The sequence below is a fragment of the Papio anubis genome, chromosome 18 (assembly GCF_008728515.1).
Source record: "Papio anubis isolate 15944 chromosome 18, Panubis1.0, whole genome shotgun sequence".
NCBI lineage: Eukaryota > Metazoa > Chordata > Mammalia > Primates > Cercopithecidae > Papio > Papio anubis.
In genome coordinates this window covers 20,772,151-20,797,135 of record NC_044993.1, presented here as the reverse complement: position 1 = coordinate 20,797,135, position 24,985 = coordinate 20,772,151, and the positions used below count along the sequence as shown (strand labels likewise).

Below are 24,985 nucleotides of genomic sequence, written 5' to 3'. Positions count from 1 at the left end.
CAGTTTTTCCATGGACGGGGTGGTGTTGGGAGGCGGGGGGATAGATTCAGAATGAAACTGTTCCATCTCAGATCATCACACATTCCATTTTCATAGGGAGCACACAACCTAGATCCCTTGCATGTGCAATTCACAATAGGGTTCACACTCCTGGGAGAATCTGTTGCCTCCAGTGATCTGACAGGAGGCGGAGCTCAGGCGGTAATGTTCCCTTGCTGCTCACCTCCTGCCGTGTGGTCCCTTTCCTAACAGGCCATGCCCAGTACTAGTCTGTGGCCTGGGAGTTGGGGACCCCTGTTTTAGAATGTTTTTTGTCACCCCAGAAAGAAACTTCGTAACTATTAACAGTCACTCCCCACTTTCTCAAACCACCACAGCCCCGGGTAACCACTAAATCTACTTTCCCTATGTAGAGATTTGCCTATTCTGTACATTTCATTTCAATGGAATTATACAATGTGTGGGTTTTTGTGTTTCTTGCAGTTTTGTTGGCAGAAATACCTGTGAGTTTCGAGTGAGTGGGTGGTTTTCCGGGTTGCTGTGGGTATTTTGGGAGGTTGTTATCTGCCCAGGAGAAATGAGGCAGGTTAGTTTTGAAGTAGGAATGGCTTAGCAGTTTCCTGGGACACAGCCAGTTAGCAAAGACATTTTAGAATTAGACTGACTTTCCTGTTAATGCAAGAGTACTAAGTAAAAGTACTAAGTAAAAGTACCCAAACTCCTTTTACTACTCAGAATCACTGAGTTAACATGCTGTGGGATCATCTTGAAGTAAACACTGTTTTGACCAAAATATGTTTGTGGCTTTCAGGGAAGTCTTGGGGGAAGAAAAAAAACCAGTTATTTTACTAAGTTGACAGTCTTTTTTGTTACATGTAGTTATTGTAATAACTTTTTTTTTTTTTTTTTTTTGAGACAGAGTCTCACCTTGTCGCCCAGGCTGAAGTGCAGTGGTGTGATCTTGGTTCACTGCAACTTCCGCCTCCTAGGTTCAAGAGATTCTCCTGCCTCAGCCTCCCTAGTAGCCGGGACTACAGGCGCATGCCTCCATGCCCAGCTAATTTTCGTATTTTTAGTAGAGACGGGGTTTCACCATATTGGCCAGGCTGGTCTCGAACTCCTGAGCTCGTGATCCGGCCACCTCAGCCTCCTAAAGTGCTGGGATTACAGGCGTCAGCTACCGCACCCGGCCTTTTTTGTTTTTGTTTTTTTTTGAGTTGGAGTTTTCGCTCTCGTTGCCCAGGTTGGAGTGCAATGTTGCAATCTTGGCTTACTGCAACCTCTGCCTCCTGGGTTCAAGTGATTCTCCTGTCTCAGACTCCCAAGTAGCTGGGATTACAGGCACCTGCTACCACACCCAGCTAATGTTTTATATTTAGTAGAGACAGGAGTTTCACCGTTTTGGTCAGGCTGGTCTCGAACTCCTGACCTCGGGTGATCCACCCACCTTGGCCTCTCAAAGTGCTGGGATTACAGGCGTGAGCCACTGCATCCAGCCTAACATTTTTTTAGTTATGTTAATTTACCAATATTCTATGCATTGCCTCCAAAAAAAATTTCAGAATGCTTCTGTGAACTCTTGCCAGTTTGGATTCAGTTTTACCTTCTCTATATCTCATCTGTTGCACCACATCCTAAAATGTATAACTAGTTTCCTACGATCAGAATGGAAAGAGGTCTCTCTCACACAGTCCTTTGGGTCTCATGGCCAAAGGGATTGATGTGTGATGTTTTCTTGAATCTTGTGCTGACCCAGAAATTACCCCATTTTCAAGTCACAAAGGAATTATCAAGTGTGATGGGCCCATGGTCATGTGAAGGTTTATAGCCATGCTTCCACAGAGTGCCAAAGTACAGAAAGTTTTTTCGAAATAAATAAAAACAGCCACACAATCTCATCCCTTTCATTTTTATACGTTGTTAACCATCATGTATGACTCTCTTCACTGCTTGGTGAATAAAGGGGGAACTGTACTGTTATTCTCCAGGGGTTTATAAACTCATAGGTGGCACCTGTATCCTAGAAGGTAAAACTCAAACAGCCAGCCATTTGGCAGCCGTCCGTGGAGCAGACCAGCAGGAAGATAAACAATTGCTAGTAGACCTGGGACTGTGGGAAGCAAGGAAACTGCGCTTTGCTTTGGCAACCTTTTTATGGAAGACCGGGAGAGCTAAAAGCTCCCTAATGAGTTTAAAGTTTAGCATTATAGGAAAAGAAAAAAAAAAATCTGAAAAATCATTGTTAATCTGAAAAAGGGTGTGTTAGGATTCTTTTAATTGAAAAACAGTCAAACTGGTATGAGCATTAGAGGGTCTTTATTGGCTTTTGTGTCCAGAAAGTCGAGTGGGTAGAGTACACCTGGGTCCAGGAGCTGAAAAGATGCCACCGGGTCTCTTCTTCTTCTCCCTCCCTCTCAGGTGGGCTCTCCTCTGTGTTGGTGTCATTCTTGGGTGGGCTTTTTCCATATGGTGGCCACTGGCAGCTCCAGGTTAGTCTCTTCAGCGGGTGGTGGGGAGGGGAATGTATCTTTCCCAGTAGTGTCAATGTGGGTTTCAGGATCGGATCTCATTCCCCATCCTGAACCGATCATGGTGGTGGGATGGAATGGAAGATCCTAACTGGCCAGCCTGGGATACAAGTTGACACCTGCAGGGGGAGAAAGTGGGTATAGTTAGCCCACTCAAATCACACAGACCAAGAGTAAGAAAGGGATATTTCTCCAAAAGAACACCATAGTGTTGTTACCAGAAGAGAGAGTGGATGCTATGTGTAATCACACGTCTGCCCACTACAGAGAGGAAGTCCAGAGCTCATTTGGCCAGGATAGTATGTTCACAGAAGTAAATGACTGTTCTCTGCTAAAGACTAATGAGAGAAAATAGGAATAAACAACAGTAGGAGGGACTTTAGTAATAGGTTTCAGAAAAGCTAGAAATAGGTCAAAGTTGTATAAAGCAAATCCCATTTTTCTACTGTTTTCCATTGCAAAGTCATAGGGAAACACCCACCAGATTTTCTGAGTTGAGAACTCATTTTAGAAAGTAGTTATGGGCCGGGCGCAGTGGCTCACGCCTGTAATCCCAGCACTTTGGGAGGCCGAGGAGGGCGGATCACCTCCGGAGTTCGAGACCAGCCTGGCCAACATGGTGAAACCCCGTGTCTACTAAAAATATAAAAATTAGCCAGGCTTGGTGGCAGGCACCTGTAATCCCAGCTACTCGGAGGCTGAGGCAGGAGGATTGTGGACCTGGCTAATTTTTTTTTTTTTTTTTTTTTTTTGAGACGGAGTCTCGCTCTGTCACCTAGGCTGGAGTGCAGTGGCCGGATCTCAGCTCACTGCAAGCTCCACCTCCCGGGTTCACGCCATTCTCCTGGACCTGGCTAATTTTTTAAAAAATATTTTTATAGAGATGAGGTCTCCCTGTGTTGCCCAGACTGGCCTCAAACTCCTTGCCTCACGTGATCCTCCCACCTCAGCCTCCCAAAGTGCTGGGATTACAGGTGTGAGCCACTGCACCTAGCCCCCTCTTCTTTCTCTTAGCAAACAGTTCACTTACCCTTAAGCCTCAGACATTTTTTTTTTTCTTTTTTTGGAGACGGAGTTTCGCTGTTGTTGCCTAGACTGGAGTGCAGTGGTGCGATCTCGGCTCACTGCAGCCTCCTCCTCCCAGGTTCAAGTGATTCTCCTGCTTCAGCCTCCTGAGTAACTGGGGTTACAGGCACCCACTACCACGCCCAGCTAACTGTTTGTATTTTTAGTAGAGATGGGGTTTCACCATGTTGGCCAGACTGATCTTGAACTCCTGACCTCAAGTGATCCGCCCACCTCGGCCTCCCAAAGTGTTGGGATTACACGCGTGAGCCACCGCGCCCAGCCGACGCAGATTTTTTTTTTCTATGCTACAATATTCCATAACTCCATGTTGAACCCCCAAGGACTTCATCATTTTACATAATAGAGTGAACTACTACTACAGTGTCACATTTTGGCGACAGTGTTGTGCCACAACCTGAATCTCTCTTAAGAGCAGAGCTTCTGCTTGTGTAAGATTGGACTCTGGATTGGAAGTGTGGCTTAGGACCACATGCAGAGGTGTTGGCTTAGGATCACATGCAGAGACTTCCCAGGCTCTTTGGAAGCAAGGAAAGGTGGGGGTGGGGAGGGCAGAAAGGAGGATGGGCAGACAGGTGCAGCCCTCAGCAGGTGCTCCGCCTTCACAGCTCAGCAGATGCGGCGGTTAAGAAGCCCAGTGAAGATGTGTGGATGTGATTTAGAAGAGAATGGAATCACAACCTACAACATAAAAAGCTGCACGTAGACTTTGCCTGCAAGGCTGTCAGTTTAAACATGAGAATGGTAAACTTAGATGAAAAATAAGTATAGATTTCTCAAGCATTTATATTACTTCTTCCCCATCCTCTCTTTCTTAATTCCTGAAATTTATATCAGGACTGTATATTTGAACCCTTTTTACTCATCCATCCATTCATCCATTCATTCATTTAGTAAGTAGTTACTGAGCATCCGACACGTGCTAGGACTCTTCTAGGCATTGGGGATACAGCAGGGAACAAAAGAAAATCCTTGACTTTATTATAGAGTTCACATTCCAAGGAGGAGAGCAGACAATAAGGAAATACACAACCTGTCAGGTGATATTAAGTGCTAAGACAAATGAAGCAGATTGAGAGGGGTAAAGAGTGGTAGGGGAAGGAGGCTGCCGTTTTAGATGTGACAAATGTGATCTGTGAGCAGAGACATGATAGGGTTTGGGAGCAAGCTGTGAGGCCACCAGGAGGAGCAGCCGATGCAGAGGGGGAAGTGAGGCCGACTGCTCCGGGCCAGGATCACTTGGTCTACTGGAGAACAGCAAGGAGGCCAGGAAGCAAGAGAGAGTGTTAAAAGATGAGATCAGAGAGAGAACAAAGGAAGGCAGTGGGTGGGGACTGCTCATATTCAGGGGAGAAGGGAAACCACTGAGGGGTCTGGGCAGAAGAATGAAGGGGCCAGACTTATGATTCAAACCAAATAGCTCCAGCTGCAATGGATGAAAAGAGTAGAAGCAGGGAGACCAATGAGGAGATTACTGGAAAAACCCAAAGCAGAGTTGATGGGCCAGGGTGCTTGAGGTAGAAGTGGATTCTCATCCTGGAACCCCTATTTCTACCTATTCCTTCTTTACCTTTTTTCTTTTTCCTCACTGTTCTTTACAGTGTGTAACCTTTTTCCTGTTCTCTGCTAAATACTAATGAGAGAAAATAGGAATAAACAACAGTATAGACACGAATCATATAATTTGTAGTTACATAGTTTTAAGGCCGACCAGAGGTTTTGTTCTGGATCTGTCTGGTCACCTCTCACCTCCCTGCCACCCCTATAAAGCTTGCTGAGTATGGGGCTGGGCTCAGATTATGATAACACTGTTCCAGGCTACACATTTAGAAGGCGCTGCTGTGGATGGGAGAGAGGATCAGCAAGTCCTACGAAGGGGGACTCAGGTCAGGACTCAGGGTCACTCAACCTATTTCTGTTGATTAGGAAACTCAGCCATGAGCTTAGATCTAATATTGATCATGTCTAGGATGCTCTGAAAATGTTTCCTTGTAGAAATTGCTCCCATCACTGGCTATTCTACAGAGGAAAATCATGCAGGAATGGAGAACTGCAGCAAAAGCAGGAGGCACTGCCTGGATCATAGAACATCAGTGCTGGGAGTGACCTTAGAGATCGTATCAGGCTGGGACTAGAGAAACGCAGGAGTCTCAACTACCAGGCTCACCTTCATTCCATTCACTATGCTGACTTTCCAAACAACAGGCAGCCCTTGCTGGAAGAGCTGTAGAGATGGTTTTCAGCATTTCTGTGTTCATCCCATCACAGAGTGACTGGTTTATTTGCCTTTCGATCCTAAACAGTAATGCATCCTTTCTTTTTGTTTTCAACCCTAGGGGTTGCCCTGCTCTCAGATGTCTATCCTGAGAAAATCTTGCCAGACCTGTTGGCTCAATATGACAGCAGCAAAGACAAGCACACACCAGAGACCAGAATGAAAGTCGGGGAAGTCCTGATGCGAATCATCAGGGCGTTAGGTGAGTTTTCTTGTTCCATCCACCTGGAAAAGGGTGGAAGATCAGTGTCTTTGAAACCAAAGTGTGTGTACCTGGGGGCTTGTTATACTAGCGTGGTGAGGGTAGTTTGAGGGCTGGGATGAACTAGTACCCATTTAGGAATTTAGGAAATACTCGGATCCCTACTATGAGACTGAACACAACAATGTCCTTTTTCTTAAAACTGTTCAGTCTCTGGCCAGGTGTGGTGGCTCATGCCTGTAATCCCAGCACTCTGGGAGGCCGAGGCAGGTGGATCACCTGAGGTCAGGAGTTCAAGACCAGCTTGGTCCACATGGTGAAACCCTGTCTCTACTAAAAATACAAAAAATAGCTGGGCATGGTGGTGCACACCTGTAATCCCAGCTACTCGGGAGGCTGAGGCAGAAGAATCGCTTGAAGCTGGGAGGCAGAGGTTGTGGTTGAGTCGAGATTGTGCCACTGCACTCCAGCCTGGGCAACAAAATGAGTCCGTCTCAAAAATAACAACAACAAAAAAATTGTTTAGTCTCCTTCCCCGGGAGCTGTGTTGGGCCCTGATTTTCAATGGAGCTGGAATGAGAAGTCTCACACTTGAGCTAAAAGAAGAGGAATGTCAGCTGGGCACCGTGACTCACGCCTGTAATCTCAGCACTTTGGGAGGATCGCTTTAGGCCTGGCAGGAGTTCAAGACCAGCCTGGGTAACATGGCAAAACCCTGTCTCTACCAAAAATTAGCCAAGCATGGTGGCACACACCTGTAGTCCCAGCTACTCAGGAGGCTGAGGTGGGAGGATCACCTGAGCCTGGGAAGTCGAGGCTGCAGTGAACAATGATTGTACCGCTGCACTCCAGCCTGGGCAGCAGAGCGAGACTCAGAATAAAGAAGAGAAATGTCAAGCAGGGAAGGAAGAGTGCTGACTCTTGCTGAATGTCTGCTGTATGCCAGGTTGTCCATATATATAATCTCATCTAATTTCCCAACAAATCTTGTAAAGAGGCTGTTACTAAACCCATTTTACAGATTAAGAAACTGTAGCTCAAACATATTCAGCAATTTGTCCAAGACTCATTCAGTTGGTAAGTAATAGTGCTGAGAATTGAACCACCAACTTGAAGGAAGTTGCTCTAGGCTGTATAAGCTGAGAATAGTAGTTAAGGGATAGGCTCTAGACTTACACTGCCTCACTTCAAATCCTGAACTGCCGCTGCTTTTTTTTTTTTTTTCTCTTGGTAGAGGTGGGGTATTACTGTGTTTTCAGGCTAATCTCAAACTCGTGAACTCAAGCAATCCTCCTGCCTCAGCCTCCCAAAGTGTTGGGATTACAGGCATGAGCCATGGTGCCCAGCCCTCTATTTCACCTCTATTAGAACCTTTGTATATATGCCTCTTAGCCTTTATCCTTCTACTTCAGCCTCTTGAATAGCTGGGACTAGAGGTACATGCCACTACGCCTGGCTAATTTTTGTATTTTTGTAGAGATGGGGTTTTACCATGTTGCCCAGGCTGGTCTTGAACTCCTGGCCTCAAGCAGTCTTCCCACCTTGGCTTCACAAAGTGCTGGGATTACAGGCATGAGCCGCTGCACCCAGCCAGAATTTGGTTATTAATAACACTTAACTCATAGGGCTGTTGTAAAGATTAAATAAGGTAATTCTTTTTTTCTTGAGACGGAGTCTCGCTCTGCCGCCCAGGCTGGAGTGCAGTGGCCGGATCTCAGCTCACTGCAAGCTCCGCCTCCCGGGTTCACGCCATTCTCCTGCCTCAGCCTCCCGAGTAGCTGGGACTACAGGCGCCCGCCGCCTCGCCCGGCTAGTTTTTTGTATTTTTTAGTAGAGACGGGGTTTCACCGTGTTAGCCAGGATGGTCTCGATCTCCTGACCTCGTGATCCGCCCGTCTCGGCCTCCCAAAGTGCTGGGATTACAGGCTTGAGCCACCGCGCCCGGCCTAAATAAGGTAATTCTTACAGTGGTATTTGGCATACAATAAGGGCTCAGTAAAATTTTATTTTTGCCTATGCAAAAATGATGTAAACATCTTTTAAAGATTAAAAATGAAGGAAAACAAATACTTTTTGCTGTTTATTGAGTGCTCATATGAAGCTAGGAGGTGGGACCCTAGGGAACAAGGACAAAGAAAACAATAGTTCATTCTGAAGAGAGAGGTTAAATTAAGATGAATTTCTCCATAAGCCAGCAAGTACACTTTGGATTTTTTTATACTGGGCTATATAACATAGAATTGAGAAAAGATTCATTTCTTTAACCTGTGCTCCACAGACTTAACCATTAGCTGTCACACTGAATATCACTAGAAGCCTTAAAATAAGGCAAATCAATCATACAGGTGAGAGCCAGTGGTGTACGGTATCCATTTGAGCCAGCTAGCTGCCATATTGAATTTTGAGAATGAGGTTCCGTTTTAGGGCTGTGTTCTTGTCATGCATGGCCTATATCAGATTGTGTTATAAAGTGTAGCTGTTGGTGGTTAATATTTGGCTTAATAACAGTGCCACACTTCTTTTATTCTTTAAATTATATCAGCACTTCTCAAGTACTGCTATATTTGTCCTTGACTTTTTAGTAATTCCATTATATACTCGCTAGTCTGTTATCTAAGGCAGAAAAAGAAGATACAATCTCAACTTCAGCTTGGGCAATTTGTCTGTGAGCTCTAGTAAAACTTGTAAATTTACTCTTTATCCGGTAGAGGAAGATTTTGGAGAACAAAGTGGAGGTGGGGTAGCTTTTTGCCACTTGCATCAGGAGATCACACTGAATTCCTCCTTCATCAGCATGTCAAAGGATTTATAGAAATTCCATATAGCCATGTACTGTTTTTATGGACATAGCCCTTAATTTTCCCAATTTCTAGGTGACTCTTCTGGCTAAGGATGATAGAACCTAGGTCTCCAGCCACTTAAATCCTTTTATCAGTGAAAGGATAATTACTTGAGAGTGAAATTTATTTTATTTTTTTTTCTGACCAATGGATTCATGTCACAGAGAGTGAAATTTGTTTGTTTATCTATCTTTTTTTATTTTTATTTTTTGAGATGGAGTCTTAGCCGGGTGCGGTGGCTCACGCCTGTAATCCCAGCACTTTGGGAGGCCAAGGCAGGCAGATCACGAGGTCAAGAGAGCGAGACCATCCTGGCCAACAGGGTGAAACTCCAACTCCACTAAAAATACAAAACTTGGCCGGGCGCGGTGGCTCATGCCTGTAATCCCAGCACTTTGGGAGGCCGAGGCAGGCGGATCACGAGGTCAGGAGATCGAGACCATCCTGGCTAACACGGTGAAACCCCGTCTCTACTAAAAATACAAAAAATTAGCCGGGCGTGGCGGCGGGCGCCTGTAGCCCCAGCTACTGGGAGGCTGAGGCGGGAGAATGGCGTGAACCCGGGAGGCGGAGCTTGCAGTGAGCCGAGATCGCGCCACCGCACTCCAGCCTGGGAGACAAAGTGAGACTCCTTCTCAAAAAAAAATAAAAAAATAAATAATAAATAAATAAATAAATAAATATAAAAATACAAAACTTAGCTGGGCATGGTGGCATGTGCCTGTAGTTCCAGCTACTCAGGAGGCTGAGGCAGGAGAATCTCTTGAACCTGGGAAGCGGAGGTTGCAGTGAGCCGGGATTTTACCACTGCAACTCCAGCCTGGCAATAGAGCCCAACTCCATCTCAAAAAAAAAAAAAAAGATGTCTGTCACCCAGACTGGAGTACAGTGGCACCATCTTGGCTCACTGCAACTCCACCTCCTGGGTTCAACTGATTCTCCTGCCTCAGCCTCCCGAGTAACTGAGACCACAGGCCCGTACCACCATGCCCGGCTAATTTTTGTATTTTTAGTAGAGACAGGGTTTCACCATGTTGGACAGGTTGGTCTCGAACTCCTGACCTCAGGTGATCCGCCCGCCTTGGCCTCCCAAAGTTCTGGGATTACAGGCATGAGCCACCGCACCCAGCTGAGAGTGAAATTTAAAAATACTTTTTTTTCTAAGAAGAAAGATGAACTTTCTATATTTGCCTTAGTTCTGAATTTGAATCTAAAACATGCCAGACAAGTACACCATTATAAGAAATCATTCTCTCACAGTAGGTGTGAAGGGTGCACCACTGGGATTATCAGAGCTGAGAAGAATATAAACCATGCACAGACAACATCAACATGTATTTTCTCTGGTAGACCTCTACCTTTGGGATGATAAACACTAAAAGTACATATTTCAGAGTCCCCATTGGCCAGTCCAAATGATTTCCTGGGGTGAGAGTGGAGGTGGGGATGAAGGGCTGGATACAGTTGAGGTGAGGCCTCACTCCTCCTTACATACTCTTATAATTAGCCCAATTTCCAAAACAGCCTTCTGGCATTTCAAAGCAAATTCCACTAATTCTCAAAGTTCCCTTCTTTGTGTGGCCTACTCTTCAGAGTGTCCAATTGTAAACACAGCCTTAGCTTTAACTGCTAGTTTCTGTTTCACATCATCAACTTGTCCCGGTACATAGATGAAGTGGTGTGTTGAAATCCTTTGAGTAACATTGAAGCCCATTTTGACAACATAGCCAATATTCTTAGTTTTCTAGTGTTGTGGAAATGCTGTGAACAGCCGCTTGGTAAGGCTTTTCTAGTTCCATCAGCCTAGGCCTTGCTGTCTCCCCACCTCTACCTCTTCTCTGCAGTGGTGGGAGTTGGTGGGAGAATGCGGCCCACCCGTGGGAGCAGGGTGCAGTACACTATGTTACCTCTCTCATCATGCTAGTTCCCTAGCCACACCTACTTGTCTTCCTGCCACTAGATCATGGTGCAAAATCAGCAGGAGCTTTTTTTCTTTCCATTAAAAAAAATTGAGGTAGTACATATATACAGTAAAGTACATAACATATATGATTTTATTTTATTTTGTTTTTTGAGGCAGGGTATCGTTCTGTTGCCCAGGATGGAATGCAGTGGTGCGATCATGGCTCACTGCACCCTTGACCTGTCAGTCTGATCCACCTCCCTCAGCTTCCCGAGTAGCAAGGACCACAGGTGTGCGCCACCATACCCAGCTATTTATTAAATTTTTTACGGAGATGGGGTCTCGCTGTGTTTCCCAGGCTGATCCCAACCTCCTGGGCTCAAGTGATCCTCCCACCTCCACTTCCCAGTGTGCTGAGATTAAGGTGTAAGCCACAGCACCCAGCCTGAAGTATATGAATTTTTTTTTTTTTTCCTTGAGATGGAGTCTTGCTCTGTCGTCCAGGCTGGAGTGCAGTGGTGTGATCTTGGCTCACTGCAGCCTCCACTTCCCAAGTTCAAGGGATTCTCCAGCCTCAGCCTTCTGAGTACAGGTGCTTGCCACTGCGTCCAGCTAATTTTTGTATTTTTAGTAGAGATGGAATTTCATCGTTGGCCAGGCTGGTCGCAAGCTCCTGACCTCAGGTGATCCACCCACCTCAGCCTCCCAAAGTGCTGGGATTACAGGCGTGAGCCACTGCACCCGGCCCAGGAATATTTTTGAAGATATTCATTCATATTCATTGCTAAAATGTCTTCCAGAGAGGCTGTGCCAGTTTATATTATCAATGTTTGTCTGTACCCTCAAAAGTACGATATAGTCTATGTATTATCATTTTTAAAAATCTTTATCAAGAAGATATATAAAGGAATGCTATCTTGTTTTTATTTCCATTTATTCAATTGATAAGGTTAAATATTTTTCCATATATTGACTAGCTAAGATTCTGTATATATGGAGGGTATGCATGTGTGTGTGATAATTACACGTTCTAGGTTCTAGTCCGTTGTTTTTTCATTATGGTATCGATTTTGTTTTTTGACTTTTTTTTTTTTTTTTGAGACAGAGTCTCACTCTGTTGCCCAGGCTGGAGTGCAATGGTGCAATCTCAGCTCACTACAACCTCTGCCTGCCAGGTTCAAACAATTCTCCTGCCTCAGCGTCCTGAGTAGCTGGGACTACAGGTGTGTGCCACCATGCCCAGCTAATTTTTTTTTGATATTTTTAGTAGCGATGGGGTTTCACCATGCTGGCCAGGCTGGTCTTGAACTCCTGACCTCGTGATCCGCCCGCCTCGGCCTCCCAAAGTGCTGGGATTACAGACGTGAGCCACCGCACCCGGCCCTTATTTTTTGATTTTTAAAAATTTTATGTATTTAAATATCTTGGGCCGGGCGCGGTGGCTCAAGCCTGTAATCCCAGCACTTTGGGAGGCCGAGACGGGCGGATCACAAGGTCAGGAGATCGAGACCATCCTGGCTAACACGGTGAAACCCCGTCTCTACTAAAAATACAAAAAACTAGCCGGGCGAGGTGGTGGGCGCCTGTAGTCCCAGCTACTCGGGAGGCTGAGGCAGGAGAATGGCGTAAACCCGGGAGGCGGAGCTTGCAGTGAGCTGAGATCTGGCCACTGCACTCCAGCCTGGGCGACAGAGCGAGACTCCATCTCAAAAAAAAAAAATATATATATATATATATATCTTGAACCATTGACATTTATATCATAAATATTTTCTTTTAGTTTTGTTCATATTTTCTGTTTCATTTTGTTTTTGACACACAGAAGTTTTTAATTTCAATGAAGATAAATCTGTCTTTTCCCTTACGATTTTTCTCTTATATAGAGAACAGTTTTCTCAAACCAGGATTACATAAGTATGAATATCTCTGTCTGTCTCTCTCTCTATATATATATATAGATAGATTTAAATATATATAAATATATATAGAGAGAGAGCGCGATAGAGAGACAGATACACACACACACACACACACACACACACACACATATATATATTTTTTTTATTGAGATAGGATCTTGCTATGTTGCCTAGGCTGGACTTGAACTCCTGGGCTCAAGCAGTCCTCCTGCCTTAGCCCCATGATTAGCTGGGATTATGCACATGAGCCACTGCACGTATAGTTCCAGCTACTAAGGACTCCAAGGTGGGAGGATCGCTTGAGCCCAGGAGTTTGAGGTTGTTATGAGTAACTGGAACTATATATAGGTGTGCGCCACCACTCCCAGCGAGGCTTTATATATTTTTATGTCTACGTTTCAATGTAGAAAATATTGTAGAAGGAGGCTGGGCGAGGTGGCTCATGCCTGTAATCCCAGCACTTTGGGAGGCTGAGGCGGGCAGATCACGAGAGCAGGAGATCCAGGCCATCCTGTCTAACATGGTGAAACCCTGTCTCAGCTAGAAATACAAAAAATTACCAGGCGTGGTGGCACGCGCCTGTAGTGCCAGCTACTTGGGAAGCTGACACAGGAGAATCTCTTCAATCCGGGAGGCAGAGGTTGCAGTAAGCCAAGATCGCACCCCTGCACTCCAGCCTGGGCAACAGAGTGAGACTCTGTCTCAAAAAAAAAAAAAAGAATTGTGGAAAGATTTTGGTTCAGTCTCTTTTATTTAAGGAACAATTTAGGAGTTTTTGTACTCCTAGAAATTTAATCTTAACACGTTGTTAAATTACCGATCATTCCAAATGTTTTTCCATCTGTTTCCTCTTATGTGGTCCAATGTCAATGTTGACAATAACTTGTGGATTGTTACATGTCATTGCATTTTTTTCTTTTTTTTTTTTTTTGAGACGGAGTCTTGCTCTGTTGCCCAGGCTGGAGTACAGTGGCGTGGTCTCAGCTCACTGCAACCTCCACCTCCTGGGTTCAAGCAATTCTTCTGCCTCAGCCTCCTGAGTAGCTGGGATTACAGGCATGAGCCACGACACCTGGCTAATTTTTGTATTTTTAGTAGAGATGGGGTTTTGCCATGTTGGCCAGGCTGGTCTCGACCTCCTGACCTCAGGTGATCCACCCACCTCGGCCTCCAAAAATGCTGGAATTTTAGGCGTGAGCCACTGCACCCAGCCCATTGCATTTTTAAAAACTTCTCTTAAAATATAACATTTTCTGTTTAGTAATATGTTCCTGATATTACTGTTACTGCACCCAAGATAATGAATTGGTCATTGTGATGTTTCTTGGCAAATTGAATTAAATTGAATGCATCTTTGTGGGTATTTCCTTTTGTGATTGCCTAGAGAATTAATTGATCTGCTGTAGACCACACTCCTTTCTCACATATGCCTGATTTGGAATGCTGCAGAATTCAAAATGTTTTTTTGTTTTTTTTTTTTTTTGAGACGGAGTCTCGCTCTGTCGCCCAGGCTGGATTGCAGTGGCCCGATCTCGGCTCACTGCAAGCTCCGCCTCCCGGGTTCACGCCATTCTCCTGCCTCAGCCTCCGGAGTAGCTGGGACTACAGGCGCCCGCCACCACGCCCGGCTAGTTTTTTTTTTGTATCTTTTAGTAGAGACGGGGTTTCATCGTGTTAGCCAGGATGGTCTCGATCGCCTGACCTCGTGATCCGCCCGTCTCGGCCTCCCAAAGTGCTGGGATTACAAGCTTGAGCCACCGCGCCCGGCCGAATTCAAAATGTTTTGAGCACTGACATGACACACTCAAAGGAATGCTCACTGGAGCATTTTGGATTTTAGGATTAGGGATGTTCAACCAGTATGTATTCTGCAAATACTCCAAACTCCAAAAAAATTCAAAATCTGAAAAACTCCAAAGCATTTCTGTCCCAAGTGTTTCAGATAAGAGATACTCAACGTATGTCTTCTCTTTCTTTGGCAATGTCTGGAGACACTTTTGGTTGTTAGAACTGGCTGGGGAGGGGATTATTATGGCATGTAGTAGAGGCCCAGGATACTGCCAGGCATCCTAAAATGCACAGGATGGCCACCTACAGCAAAGAAGATGTGGCTCAAAATGGCAGTAAGGCCCCTGTTGAAACACCTTGTTCTAGAGCCCATGTGGGCCATTCTGTTTCTCTCAAATGTGTTAAATCCAGGGCTGCCACATATAATTATACAGGTTGTTCACTGCTGTTGTATAAACTCCTACGGTCTTCATTATATGAATGGCATGCCCTGGCCCTGGAGTTGTATAATATACAACCTATGCAGTCATCCTGCTGGCCCTAACTAAATTCTAGCCTATCTCATACCTTTTTTTTTTAGACAGAGTCTCACTTTGTCGCCCAGGCTACAGTGCAGTGACACAATCTCGGCTCACTGCAACCTCTGCCTGCTGGGTTCAAGCGATTCTCCTGCCTCAGCCTCCCGAGTAGCTGGGATTACAGGCACCTGTCACCATGACCAGCTAATTTTTATATTTTTAGTAGAGACAGGATTTCACCATGTTGGCCAGGCTGGTCTTCAATTCCTGACATCAGGTGATCTGCCCACCTCAGCCTCCCAAAGTGCTGGGATTACAGGTGTGAGCCACCACGCCCGACCTTTTTTTTTTTTTTTGTAGAGACAGGGTCTCACTATGTTGCCCAGGCTGGTCTCCAACTCCTGGGCTCAAGCAATCCTCCCACCTCGGCCTCCCAAAGTGTTGGGATTACAGGCATGAGCCATGGTGCCTAGCCCTCTATTTCACCTCTATTAGAACCTTTGTATATATGCCTCTTAGCCTTTATTTCCTTTCTTTTAATAGACCATCAAATGAACTAAAGTATATTTTTATTTTTATTTATTTATTTTGAGACAGAGTCTTGCTTTGTCACCCAGGCTGGAGTGCAGTGGCATGATCTCAGCTCACTGCAAGCTCCGCCTCCCGGGTTCACGCCTTTCTCCCGCCTCAGCCTCCTGAGTAGCTGGGATCACAGGTGCCCGCCACCACGCCCAGCTAATTTTTTTTTTTTTTTTTTTGTATTTTTAGTAGAGATGGGGTTTCACCATGTTAGTCAGGATAGTCTTGATCTCCTGACCTCGTGATCCGCCCGTCTGGTCCTCCCAAAGTGCTGGGATTACAGGCGTAAGCCACCGCGCCCGGCTAAAGTATATTTTTAAATTATCCTTTGCATTTAGAGAATATTTCATGTTCCTTGCTAATATTTATTTCTCCTCCAAAGGGATCAGAAGAGAAAATGAAGTTGCCTTTTTTTTTTTTTTTTTTTGATGCTGTGTTGCTCCTGCATCACTTCAGGATGCCTCAGATTTTCACATTTGCAGGTCTTGTTATTTCTTTTTTTTATTTTTATTTTTATTTTTTTTAGAGAACAGTACCCAGGCTGGTCCCAAACTCCTGGCCTCAAATGATCCTCCTGCCTTGGCCGCTCGAAGTGCTGGGATTACAGGCGTGAGCCACCGCACTGGGCTGAAGTTACGTCTTATTTGTATGTGGCTCTCATTTGAATCTCCAGCTTGGGTCAGAAATCCTTGATGGAAAAACAATTTATGTCCACCTCTGCCCACAGTAACACCCAAATACTCTCTGAATTCTAATTTAGTTTCCTGTTTTTGTCAAGTTCTAAGTCATATAAATTCCTAGGTTATTTGGTTGCTCTTTCTAATGTTCAAAATTCTTTATCTTGAAAACACTTATTTTTTTTTTTTTCTTAATCCTGGGGATGGGACATTAATGTAGTCCAGTTCAGAAACATTAATTGAGTAGCTACTGAGTGGTTGGGTTCTCTGCCTGTAGCTGGAAACAGGAACATGAAAAAACAATGGTCTCTTCCTGCAAGGAGCTTATCATTTAGAAGGAGAGGTCAACTCATGTACAAATCGTATTGGTAAGAAGCCTGGCCCATGGAGGGAGAGGCCTGTATAGAGTATTGTGTGGCACAGAAGAAGTGGTCATGTCTGTCCCTTTTCTTCTCCAAACCCTGCAGTTGAGTGTGGCACAAGGCTACATCAGTTCCTTATCGTCATCACAGCACAGCAGGTCCGTTTTTGAAAAATAACTTTTGTAGGGCCAGGCACGGCGGCTCATGCCTATAATCCCAGCACTTTGGGAGGCCAAGGTGGGAGGATCATGAGGTCAGGAGATCAAGACCATCCTGGCTAACGCAGTGAAACCCCGTCTCTACTAAAAATACAAAAAAAAATTAGCCGGGCGTGATGGCGAGCGCCTTTAGTCCCAGCTACTTGGGAGGCTGAGACAGGAGAATGGCATGAACCCGGGAGGCAGAGTGAGCCGAGATCGCACCACTGCACTCCAACCTGGGCGACAGAGCAAGACTCCGTCTCAAAAAAAAAAGAAAGAAAAATAGCTTTTAAATGATAGTTTTCAGAGATTTCTATTTCATAAACAGGCTTAAATTCAGGTGAAAAGCGAGGTTGGAAGTGTGAATAATTGGATACCAGTCTGGGAGTTTAGCATTCACGGATTTCAGCAGCAATAAGCAACAGTCAAGCATTAGAGCTCACATATTTTTAAAGAAGGAATTTTCATCAAAACTCAGAGGATCAAATGAAATGCTCCCTGCTGAGTCTGCCTAGGCTGGCATCAGTGTAGTTCAATTCAATAAACATTTATATTAATATAAATGGAAATACTAATATGGCCAGAATGGAAGGTTGAAATCCAGACTAAGTAACTATTTTTCCTTTCTTGTTTCTCTTTTTCTTTCTCACATCAGTTTTGTGATGGCTATAACTTATTACTGATATAATAAGGGGAAGGGAAAAGTCTATAGATTGAACTAGACTTCCTACTTATATTAGACAGTGTGGATATTTTTTTTTCCAAGATAGGCTCTTGCTCTGTTGCCCAGGCTAGAGTGCAGTGGTGCCATCACTGGCTCACTAGAGTTTCCACCTCCTGGCCTCAAGCCATCATCCCACCTCACCCTCCCAAGTAGCTAGGACTGTAAGCATGTCACCATGCCCAGCTAATTTTTTTATTTTTTGTAGATATGGAGTCTTACTGTGTTGCCCAGGCTGTTCTCAAACTCCTGAGCTCAAGTGATCTGCCTGTGTCAGCCTCTCAAAGTGTTGGGATCACAGGTGTGAACCACCATACCTGGCCCTGAGAAATATTTAAAAGTATGAACAAGAAAATAATCACCTATAATTTCACTTTGGAGTAATCACTCTTTGTTTACATTTTGATGTATTTTCTTCAAGCTTTTTTTTTTCCTCAGAATTGTAATTACACTGTATGTATATATACTGCTTTCTTTTTCTTGGTTAACATTATTTGTAAGTACTTTCCTATGTCATTAAATATTTCTTTGTTGTTGTTAATTTTTTTTAATAGAAATGGTGTCTCACTATGTTGCCCAGGCTGGACTCCAACACCTGGGCTCAAGTGATCCTCCTGCCTCAGCCTCCCAAAGGGTTAGGATTACAGGCGTGAACTACCATGCCTGGCCTATTTCTTGAAAATATAATATTGACTGTGTTATAATCTAATTATATAACTACCTGAATTTATTATACTTTTATTTAATTATCTCTGGGAACATATTGTTTAATTAGGTTGTTTCCAGTTTCTTACTGATTATGACAAGTGTGCTGTTGATTATTCTTACATGTAATTCCTTTTGGTGACTCTTTGGTTCCTTCCTTGGGATTGGTTTCTATAAGGGAAGTTATTAGGTCAACATATACCTCTTGATATTTAGCGCCGGCTGGGTGCAGTGACTCATGCCTGTAATCCTAGCCCTTCGAGAGGCTGAGGCAGGCAGATCGCTTGAGCCCAGAAGTTCAAGACCAGCCTGGACAACATGGCGAAACTCCATCTCTACACAAAAGTACAAAAATTAGCTGGGGGCCATGGTGGCAGGCGCCTATAGTCCTAGCTACTCAGGAGGCTGAGGTGGGAAGAACACCTGAGCCCCAGAGGTTAAGGCTGAGGTGAGCCACGATTGTGCCACTGCACTCCAGCCTAGGCGACAGAGACCCTGTCTCAAAAAACAAATTTTTCAAATTTAATTTAAAAAGATATTTAGGGCCGGGCGCGGTGGCTCAAGCCTGTAATCCCAGCACTTTGGGAGGCCGAGGCGGGTGGATCACGAGGTCAGGAGATCGAGACCATCCTGGCTAACACGGTGAAACCCCGTCTCTACTAAAAAATACAAAAAAACTAGCCGGGCGAGTGAAACCCCGTCTCTACTGAAAAATACAAAAAAACTAGCCTGGCGAGGTGGCCGGCGCCTGTAGTCCCAGCTACTTGGGAGGCTGAGGCAGGAGAATGGCGTAAACCTAGGAGGCGGAGCTTGCAGTGAGCTGAGATCCGGCCACTGCGCTCCGGCCTGGGCGACAGAGCGAGACTCCATCTCAAAAAAAAAAAAAAAAAGATATTTAATGCCAAGTTGTCCTCCAGAAATGTACAGTCTTTTCAGCAGTGAATTAAACTGCTAATATCTCATAGAAAAAAATTATTTCACAGCTTCAGACTAAATGTTTTTCGGGTTTCGTTTTGTTTTGTTTCTCTTCTGACACCTTTGGTATAGACTAAATGTTTAACCCTGACCAGCCATCTCCAAAATGTGCGGCTGTGCTCCCAGAATCAAGAAACCTGTCAGAGGAGGTGGGTGGGTGGAAGCGGGGAGAGTGAGACTGAGGGATACGTGACTCAGTGTGAACCCTTTGCTTCCCTGGAAGAGCAACTCAGAGCTGGTGGTGTCATCATGACGTACAAAGAACAGTACTTCTTAATTATTTTTAGAGGCAGAATGTAGCCTTGTAATCAGCAAGCTGAGACAAGTTCCAGTTTACTCTAGGCCAGAGACTTCTAAAAGTCAGAACAAAAATAGCCAGATTCATGTTGCTCCGTCTGAAGAGTTTGCTTTTAGGAGAGATTGGGAATTCATATTTTGAATGAAGACTGAGGGGTGAGAATTAAATCTCTGCTCTCTTCTGTTGTATGCCACGGTAAGTAGAGTGACCCCCAGGAATCCTGAGGCAAAGCAGCTCCTCAGATTACTCTATATTCTAGGAAAAGGGTGAGTCCTAGGCTTTATGGGGTGTTTCCAGCTGTAAAACACCCTGATTCAATGTGCTTTGTCATCTCTTTTCCATGTCACCTGCTTGATTTTTGTGTTTTAGTTTAGCAATCACTTTACCGCTTCAGTTCATCCAAGCGATGAGTATCGAATGGCCCCAGGTCTCTAATGGTTCATGCAGCTTCAGAATGAAGCCATAATCCAATTTTAGAAAACCTATCATCTGGGCTGGGCGTAGTGACTCACGCCTGTAATCCCAGCACTTTGGGAGGCCCAGGTGGCAGATCACTTGAGGTCAGGAGTTCAAGAGCAGCCTGGCCAATATGGTGAAACCCTGTCTCTACTAGAAATACAAAAATTAGCTAGGCGTGATGGCACACACCTGTAATCCCAGCTACTCAGGAGGCTGAGACAGGAGAATTGCTTGAACCTGGGAGGCAGAGGTTGCATTGAGCCAGGATTGCGCCACTGCACTCCAGCCTGGGTATAGAGCGAGACCCCTATCATCTGTCTAGAGTGGAGAAAATTCAGCCCTAAATTCTGCTCTGACAGATACCTTCTTCCAGCCAGTTGAAGAAAACAAAGGAAAATTGAATAATTGGATTTGTCTGGCAGGCTACTGTGAGTTCCAATTGGCTTCACCTGGTAATTAAGATGAGGGAGAAAGTTTTAAACAGCTGCATATTTTATAGGCTCGCCATACCGCAATTGGCATCATTTATTCAACCATTCTTCTGTGGATAGGTATTCACTTTTTTCTATTTTTTTTTCCCTATGATATACAGCACTGCAATATACATTCTCATCTATGTGTGCCAATAAAAAAATATTTTTATATGTGTATATCTTGTATACATGTACATGTTAAAGTACTAGAACCTTTATTTCTTTTGGGTTGATATTCACCAAAGTGGAATTACTGTGTCATAGGTTATTTATATTTTAAATTGTTTTGTTTGTTGTTGTTGTTTTTTGGGGTTTTTGAGACAGTCTTGCTCTGTCGCGCAGGTTGACATGCAATGGCATGATCTCGGCTCACTGCAGCCTCTGCCTCCTGGGTTCAAGCAATTCTCATGCCACAGCCTCCCGACTAGCTGGGAGTACAGGCATGTGTCACCACTCCCAGCTAACTTTTGCGTGTTTAGTAGAGACAGTGTTTTACCGTGTTGCCCAGGCTGGTCTTGAACTCCTGGGCTCAAGCGATCCGCCCACCTTGGCTGAATTATAGTGCTGGAATTAATAGGCATGAGCCACTGCACCCAGCCTTTAAATTGTTTATATACTAACAGATCTTTTCCTCAAATTTTAAGTGACATGGGGCTTTTTAAGCCATCTGCTATGTCTTTTGTCAAATAAAGAAAAATATCTTTTGAAAACTGTGTGTGTTCAAAGTGAATGGATGAAGAAAGTCCTCCTTTTATATTATTTTGTTGTTTGTCCTGATAGCATTGTGGGGAAAGAATTTGTTTTTGTGGGTTTCATTTGTATTTTCCTGGTGACTTATACTGAGCATCTCTTTTGTGAAGCAACTGTTGAGATCTTTTTGCATTTTTTAGTTGGGCTAGTTATCTTCTTATTACTGAGTTGCGAGGGTTCTTTATATGTAGTGGAACCTCTCTTGACCCCACATCTCCTTCTAACTATCAGCCTAGTTATCTGGTCTCCTCCAGAGTAAAATTCTTGGAAAAACTGTCTGCCTTGCTGCCTCTACTTTCTCCCTCCCCCTATTCTTCCCGGGTCACTCTAATGGGTCTTTCATCCCCAACATTTCTTTATCCGTCTAAATATTGACAAGCCAGTGATCGGTTATTCCTCCTCATATGACTCAACTTTCCAGTAGCACTTGATGTGTTTGACCACCCCTGCTTTTTGAAACGCCTTCTTCTCCAGGCCTTCCTGACAATTGACTTGCCTATTTCTCCTGCCACCTCAGGGCTGCTTTTCCTCAGTTTTCTTTGCTGGCTCCTCCCCCACTCACAGATCTCTCAAGTTTGGAGTCCCCCAGGGCTCTGCCCTTGGTCCTCTTCTCTGTTCCATGCACATAGTGCTACTCAAGACTTTAACTTTTATGAAGCCCATTTTATAAGTGTTTTTAATAGAAAGTTTGTACTTTTTTTTGTCCTAAGAAATTTTTGTTTACCTAATGTAACCATTTTCTTCCTTTTTTTTTTCTAGAATGTTATCTTAGCTTTTATGTTTCAGTCTGACCTGTTTCAATTTTTCAATTTAATTTTTGTATTTGGTAAATGGTTAGAATTTAAGTTTTGTTTTTTTTGTTTTTTTTGTTTTTTTTTTTGAGACAGGGTCTCATTTGTTCTGTCTCCCAGGCTAAAGTACAGTGTTAACGATCACAGCTCACTGCAGCCTGAAACTCCAGGGCTCAAGTGGTCCTCCTACCCCAGTCTCCCAAGTAGCTAGGACTACAGGTGTGTGCCACCACGTACAGCTAATTTGTTTTTTGGTTGAGGGGGGACAGGATGTCACTCTGTCGTCCAGGCTAGAGTGCAATGGCATGATCACAGCTCACTGCACCTTGACCTCCTAGCCTCAGGTGATCCTCCCTCCTCAATTTCCCAAGTAGCTGGCACTGCAGGTGCATGCCAACACACCTGGCTAATTTTTGTATATTTCGTGGAAATGGGGTTTCACCATGTTGCCCAGCTGGTCTTGAACTCCTGGGCACAAGTGATCTGCCCACCTTGGCCTCCCAAAGTGCTGGTATTACAGGCATGAGCTACCACACCTGGCCTGTGATTCTTAATCTCAATATTTGGCTTAATAGCTCTTCTTCTGTTTAATTTTTTAATCCTCATTCTAGGACTTTACACATATATTAGATCTTTCTTTCTTGTTCTTGTTCTACAAGAACAGGCTTTGTTCAATTTTTTTTTCAGTCTTTTTCAGATTTAATAGTTTCAATTGATCTATCTTTAGGTACATGGACTCTTTCCTCTGTCATTGTTATTTCACTATTTAATTCATCCAGTAAATACTTTATTTTCAATATTGTATTTTTCATTTCTAGAATTTGTAATTGGTCCTTTTCTATTTTCTGTTTTTCTCTTGACATTTCCTATCTTTTTGTTCATTAGAAGTGTATTTTCCTTTATTTCATTAAGCATAGTTATAATAGCTGCTTTAAAATCCTTATCTGATAACTAAAGTATCTGGGTCATTTCAGTGTTGGCCTGTTGATTGTCTTTTTACTTGAGAATGGTTTATATTTTCACATAATTAGAAGTTTTGGATTCTATACTAGACATTATGAATATTACATTGCAGAAACTGTGGTTTCTGATATAATACCCTGAACAGCGTTAAATTTATTTTGTTTCTTTTTTTTTTTTTTTTTGTGAGATGGAGTCTTGCTCTGTCTCCCAGGCTAGAGTGCAGTGGCACGATCTTGGCTCACTGCAAGCTCTGTCTCCTGGGTTCACGCTGTTCTCCTGCCTCAGCCTCCCGAGTAGCTGGGACTATAGGCGCCTGCCACCACGCCAGGCTAATTTTTTGTATTTTTAGTAGAGATGGGGTTTCACCGTGTTAGCCAGGATGGTCTCGATCTCCTGACCTCATGATCTGCCCACCTCAGCCTCCCAAAGTCCTGGGATTACAGGCATGAGCCACCACGCCCAGCCATAAATTTTTGTTTCAACAGAAAATTAACTTAGGCTGAAATGGCAAACTTTGTCATGCCTGTGGTGGGCAGCAGCTGAAATCTCAGTTCAGTTCTTTTAGCCTTAGCTGCATGCTGCTTTGAGTCTACTGTATGCATGGTAAATGTTAGCACATTTTTCTGAGATCCAAGAGATAAAATAGGGGACTGTATTCACCCACCTGAATCTTTATCTTATTCATGATCTTCATCCTGCTTGTTTTCTGCTTTGGAGTACATAAAATTAAAAGAGATGAAATCTTATTCTCTCTCTTTTTCTCTCTTTCTCTGTGTGTGTGTGACTCTTGCTCTGTCACTCAGGCTGGAGTGCAGCAGTGCGATCACAGCTCAATGCAGCCTCAAACTCTTGGCTCAGGTGATCCTCCCACCTCAGCCTCTTGAGTAGCCGAGATCACAGGCATGCACCACCACACCTGACTTATTAGTCTGTTCTCACGCTGCTAATAAAGACATACCAGAGACTGGGTAATTTATAAAGAAAAAGAGGTTTGATGGACTTACAGTTCCACATTGCTGGGGAGGTCTCAAAATTATGGTGGAAGGCAAGGAGAGCAAAACCACATCTTATATGGTGGCAAGTAAAGACAGAATGAGAACCAAGCAAAAGGGGTTTCCCTTTATCAGATCTCATGATACTTACTACCACAAGAACAGTATAGGGGAACCACCCCCATGATTCAGTTATCTCCCACTGGCTCCCTCCCACAGCAGTTGGGAATTATGGGAGCTACAACTCAAGACAAGATTTGGTTGGGGATACAGCCAAACCATATTACCTGGCTAATTTGTTTGTATATTTCATAGAAACAGGGTCTCACTATGTTGCTCAGGCTGATCTCAAACCCCTGGACTCAAGTGATCCTCCTGCCTCAGCCTCCGAAAGTGCTGAGATTATAGGCATGAGCCACCATGCCTGGCTACCATTCCCATTCATCATTGAACTCAGGCTAGGTTCTATGGCCTGGCTTAGTTCAGGGAGTCAAGATCATGAAAGGATACATATGCTGTGTTAATGGATTTGGAGTTTATGTTGATTTTATAAAATGGGAGCCATTGAAAGACTTTAAGGAGGAAAGAAGTAATAATAATTATATTCTGGCAAAATTACTCCGGTCATTCTTTGAAGGATGACTTAGAATAGGACAAGACTTGAAGCAGAGAGACCTATTAGGATGTTGTTGGGGCAAGAGATGATGGTAGATCTTGAACAAAGGCTTACACGTGATAAAGACAGAAAAAAGATGTCCCCAGATAGGAAAGAAAGTGTGAGAACAAAACAGAAGTGGGATATATATGGTGAGAATGAAGAACTGAGACTTAACCTGCCCCTCTGTTGAGGTTGTGTTGGTACCTTGGAAAAGAAAGGCTAGATAGGGTAAAGCCATACCACAGATAGCTCTGAGAGTTGAGCAGAGGAGTCTAGACTTGCCATGATGGCCATTTGGGAATCACTATAGATTCTTAAAGGAA

General features: G+C 44.1%; 1 protein-coding gene across 2 annotated transcripts in view; it reads left to right on the top strand.

The window, feature by feature from the left end:
- The window catches only part of TANGO6 (transport and golgi organization 6 homolog), a 261,322-nt gene that overhangs the window by 139,479 nt on the left and 96,858 nt on the right, over nucleotides 1-24,985 (top strand). For both annotated transcript variants that reach the window (XM_009196757.4, XM_009196756.4), the window contains exon 15: nucleotides 5,951-6,091. In XM_009196757.4, coding sequence (XP_009195021.1) covers nucleotides 5,951-6,091 — 141 coding nt within the window. The remainder of the gene's footprint in view (nucleotides 1-5,950; nucleotides 6,092-24,985) is intronic.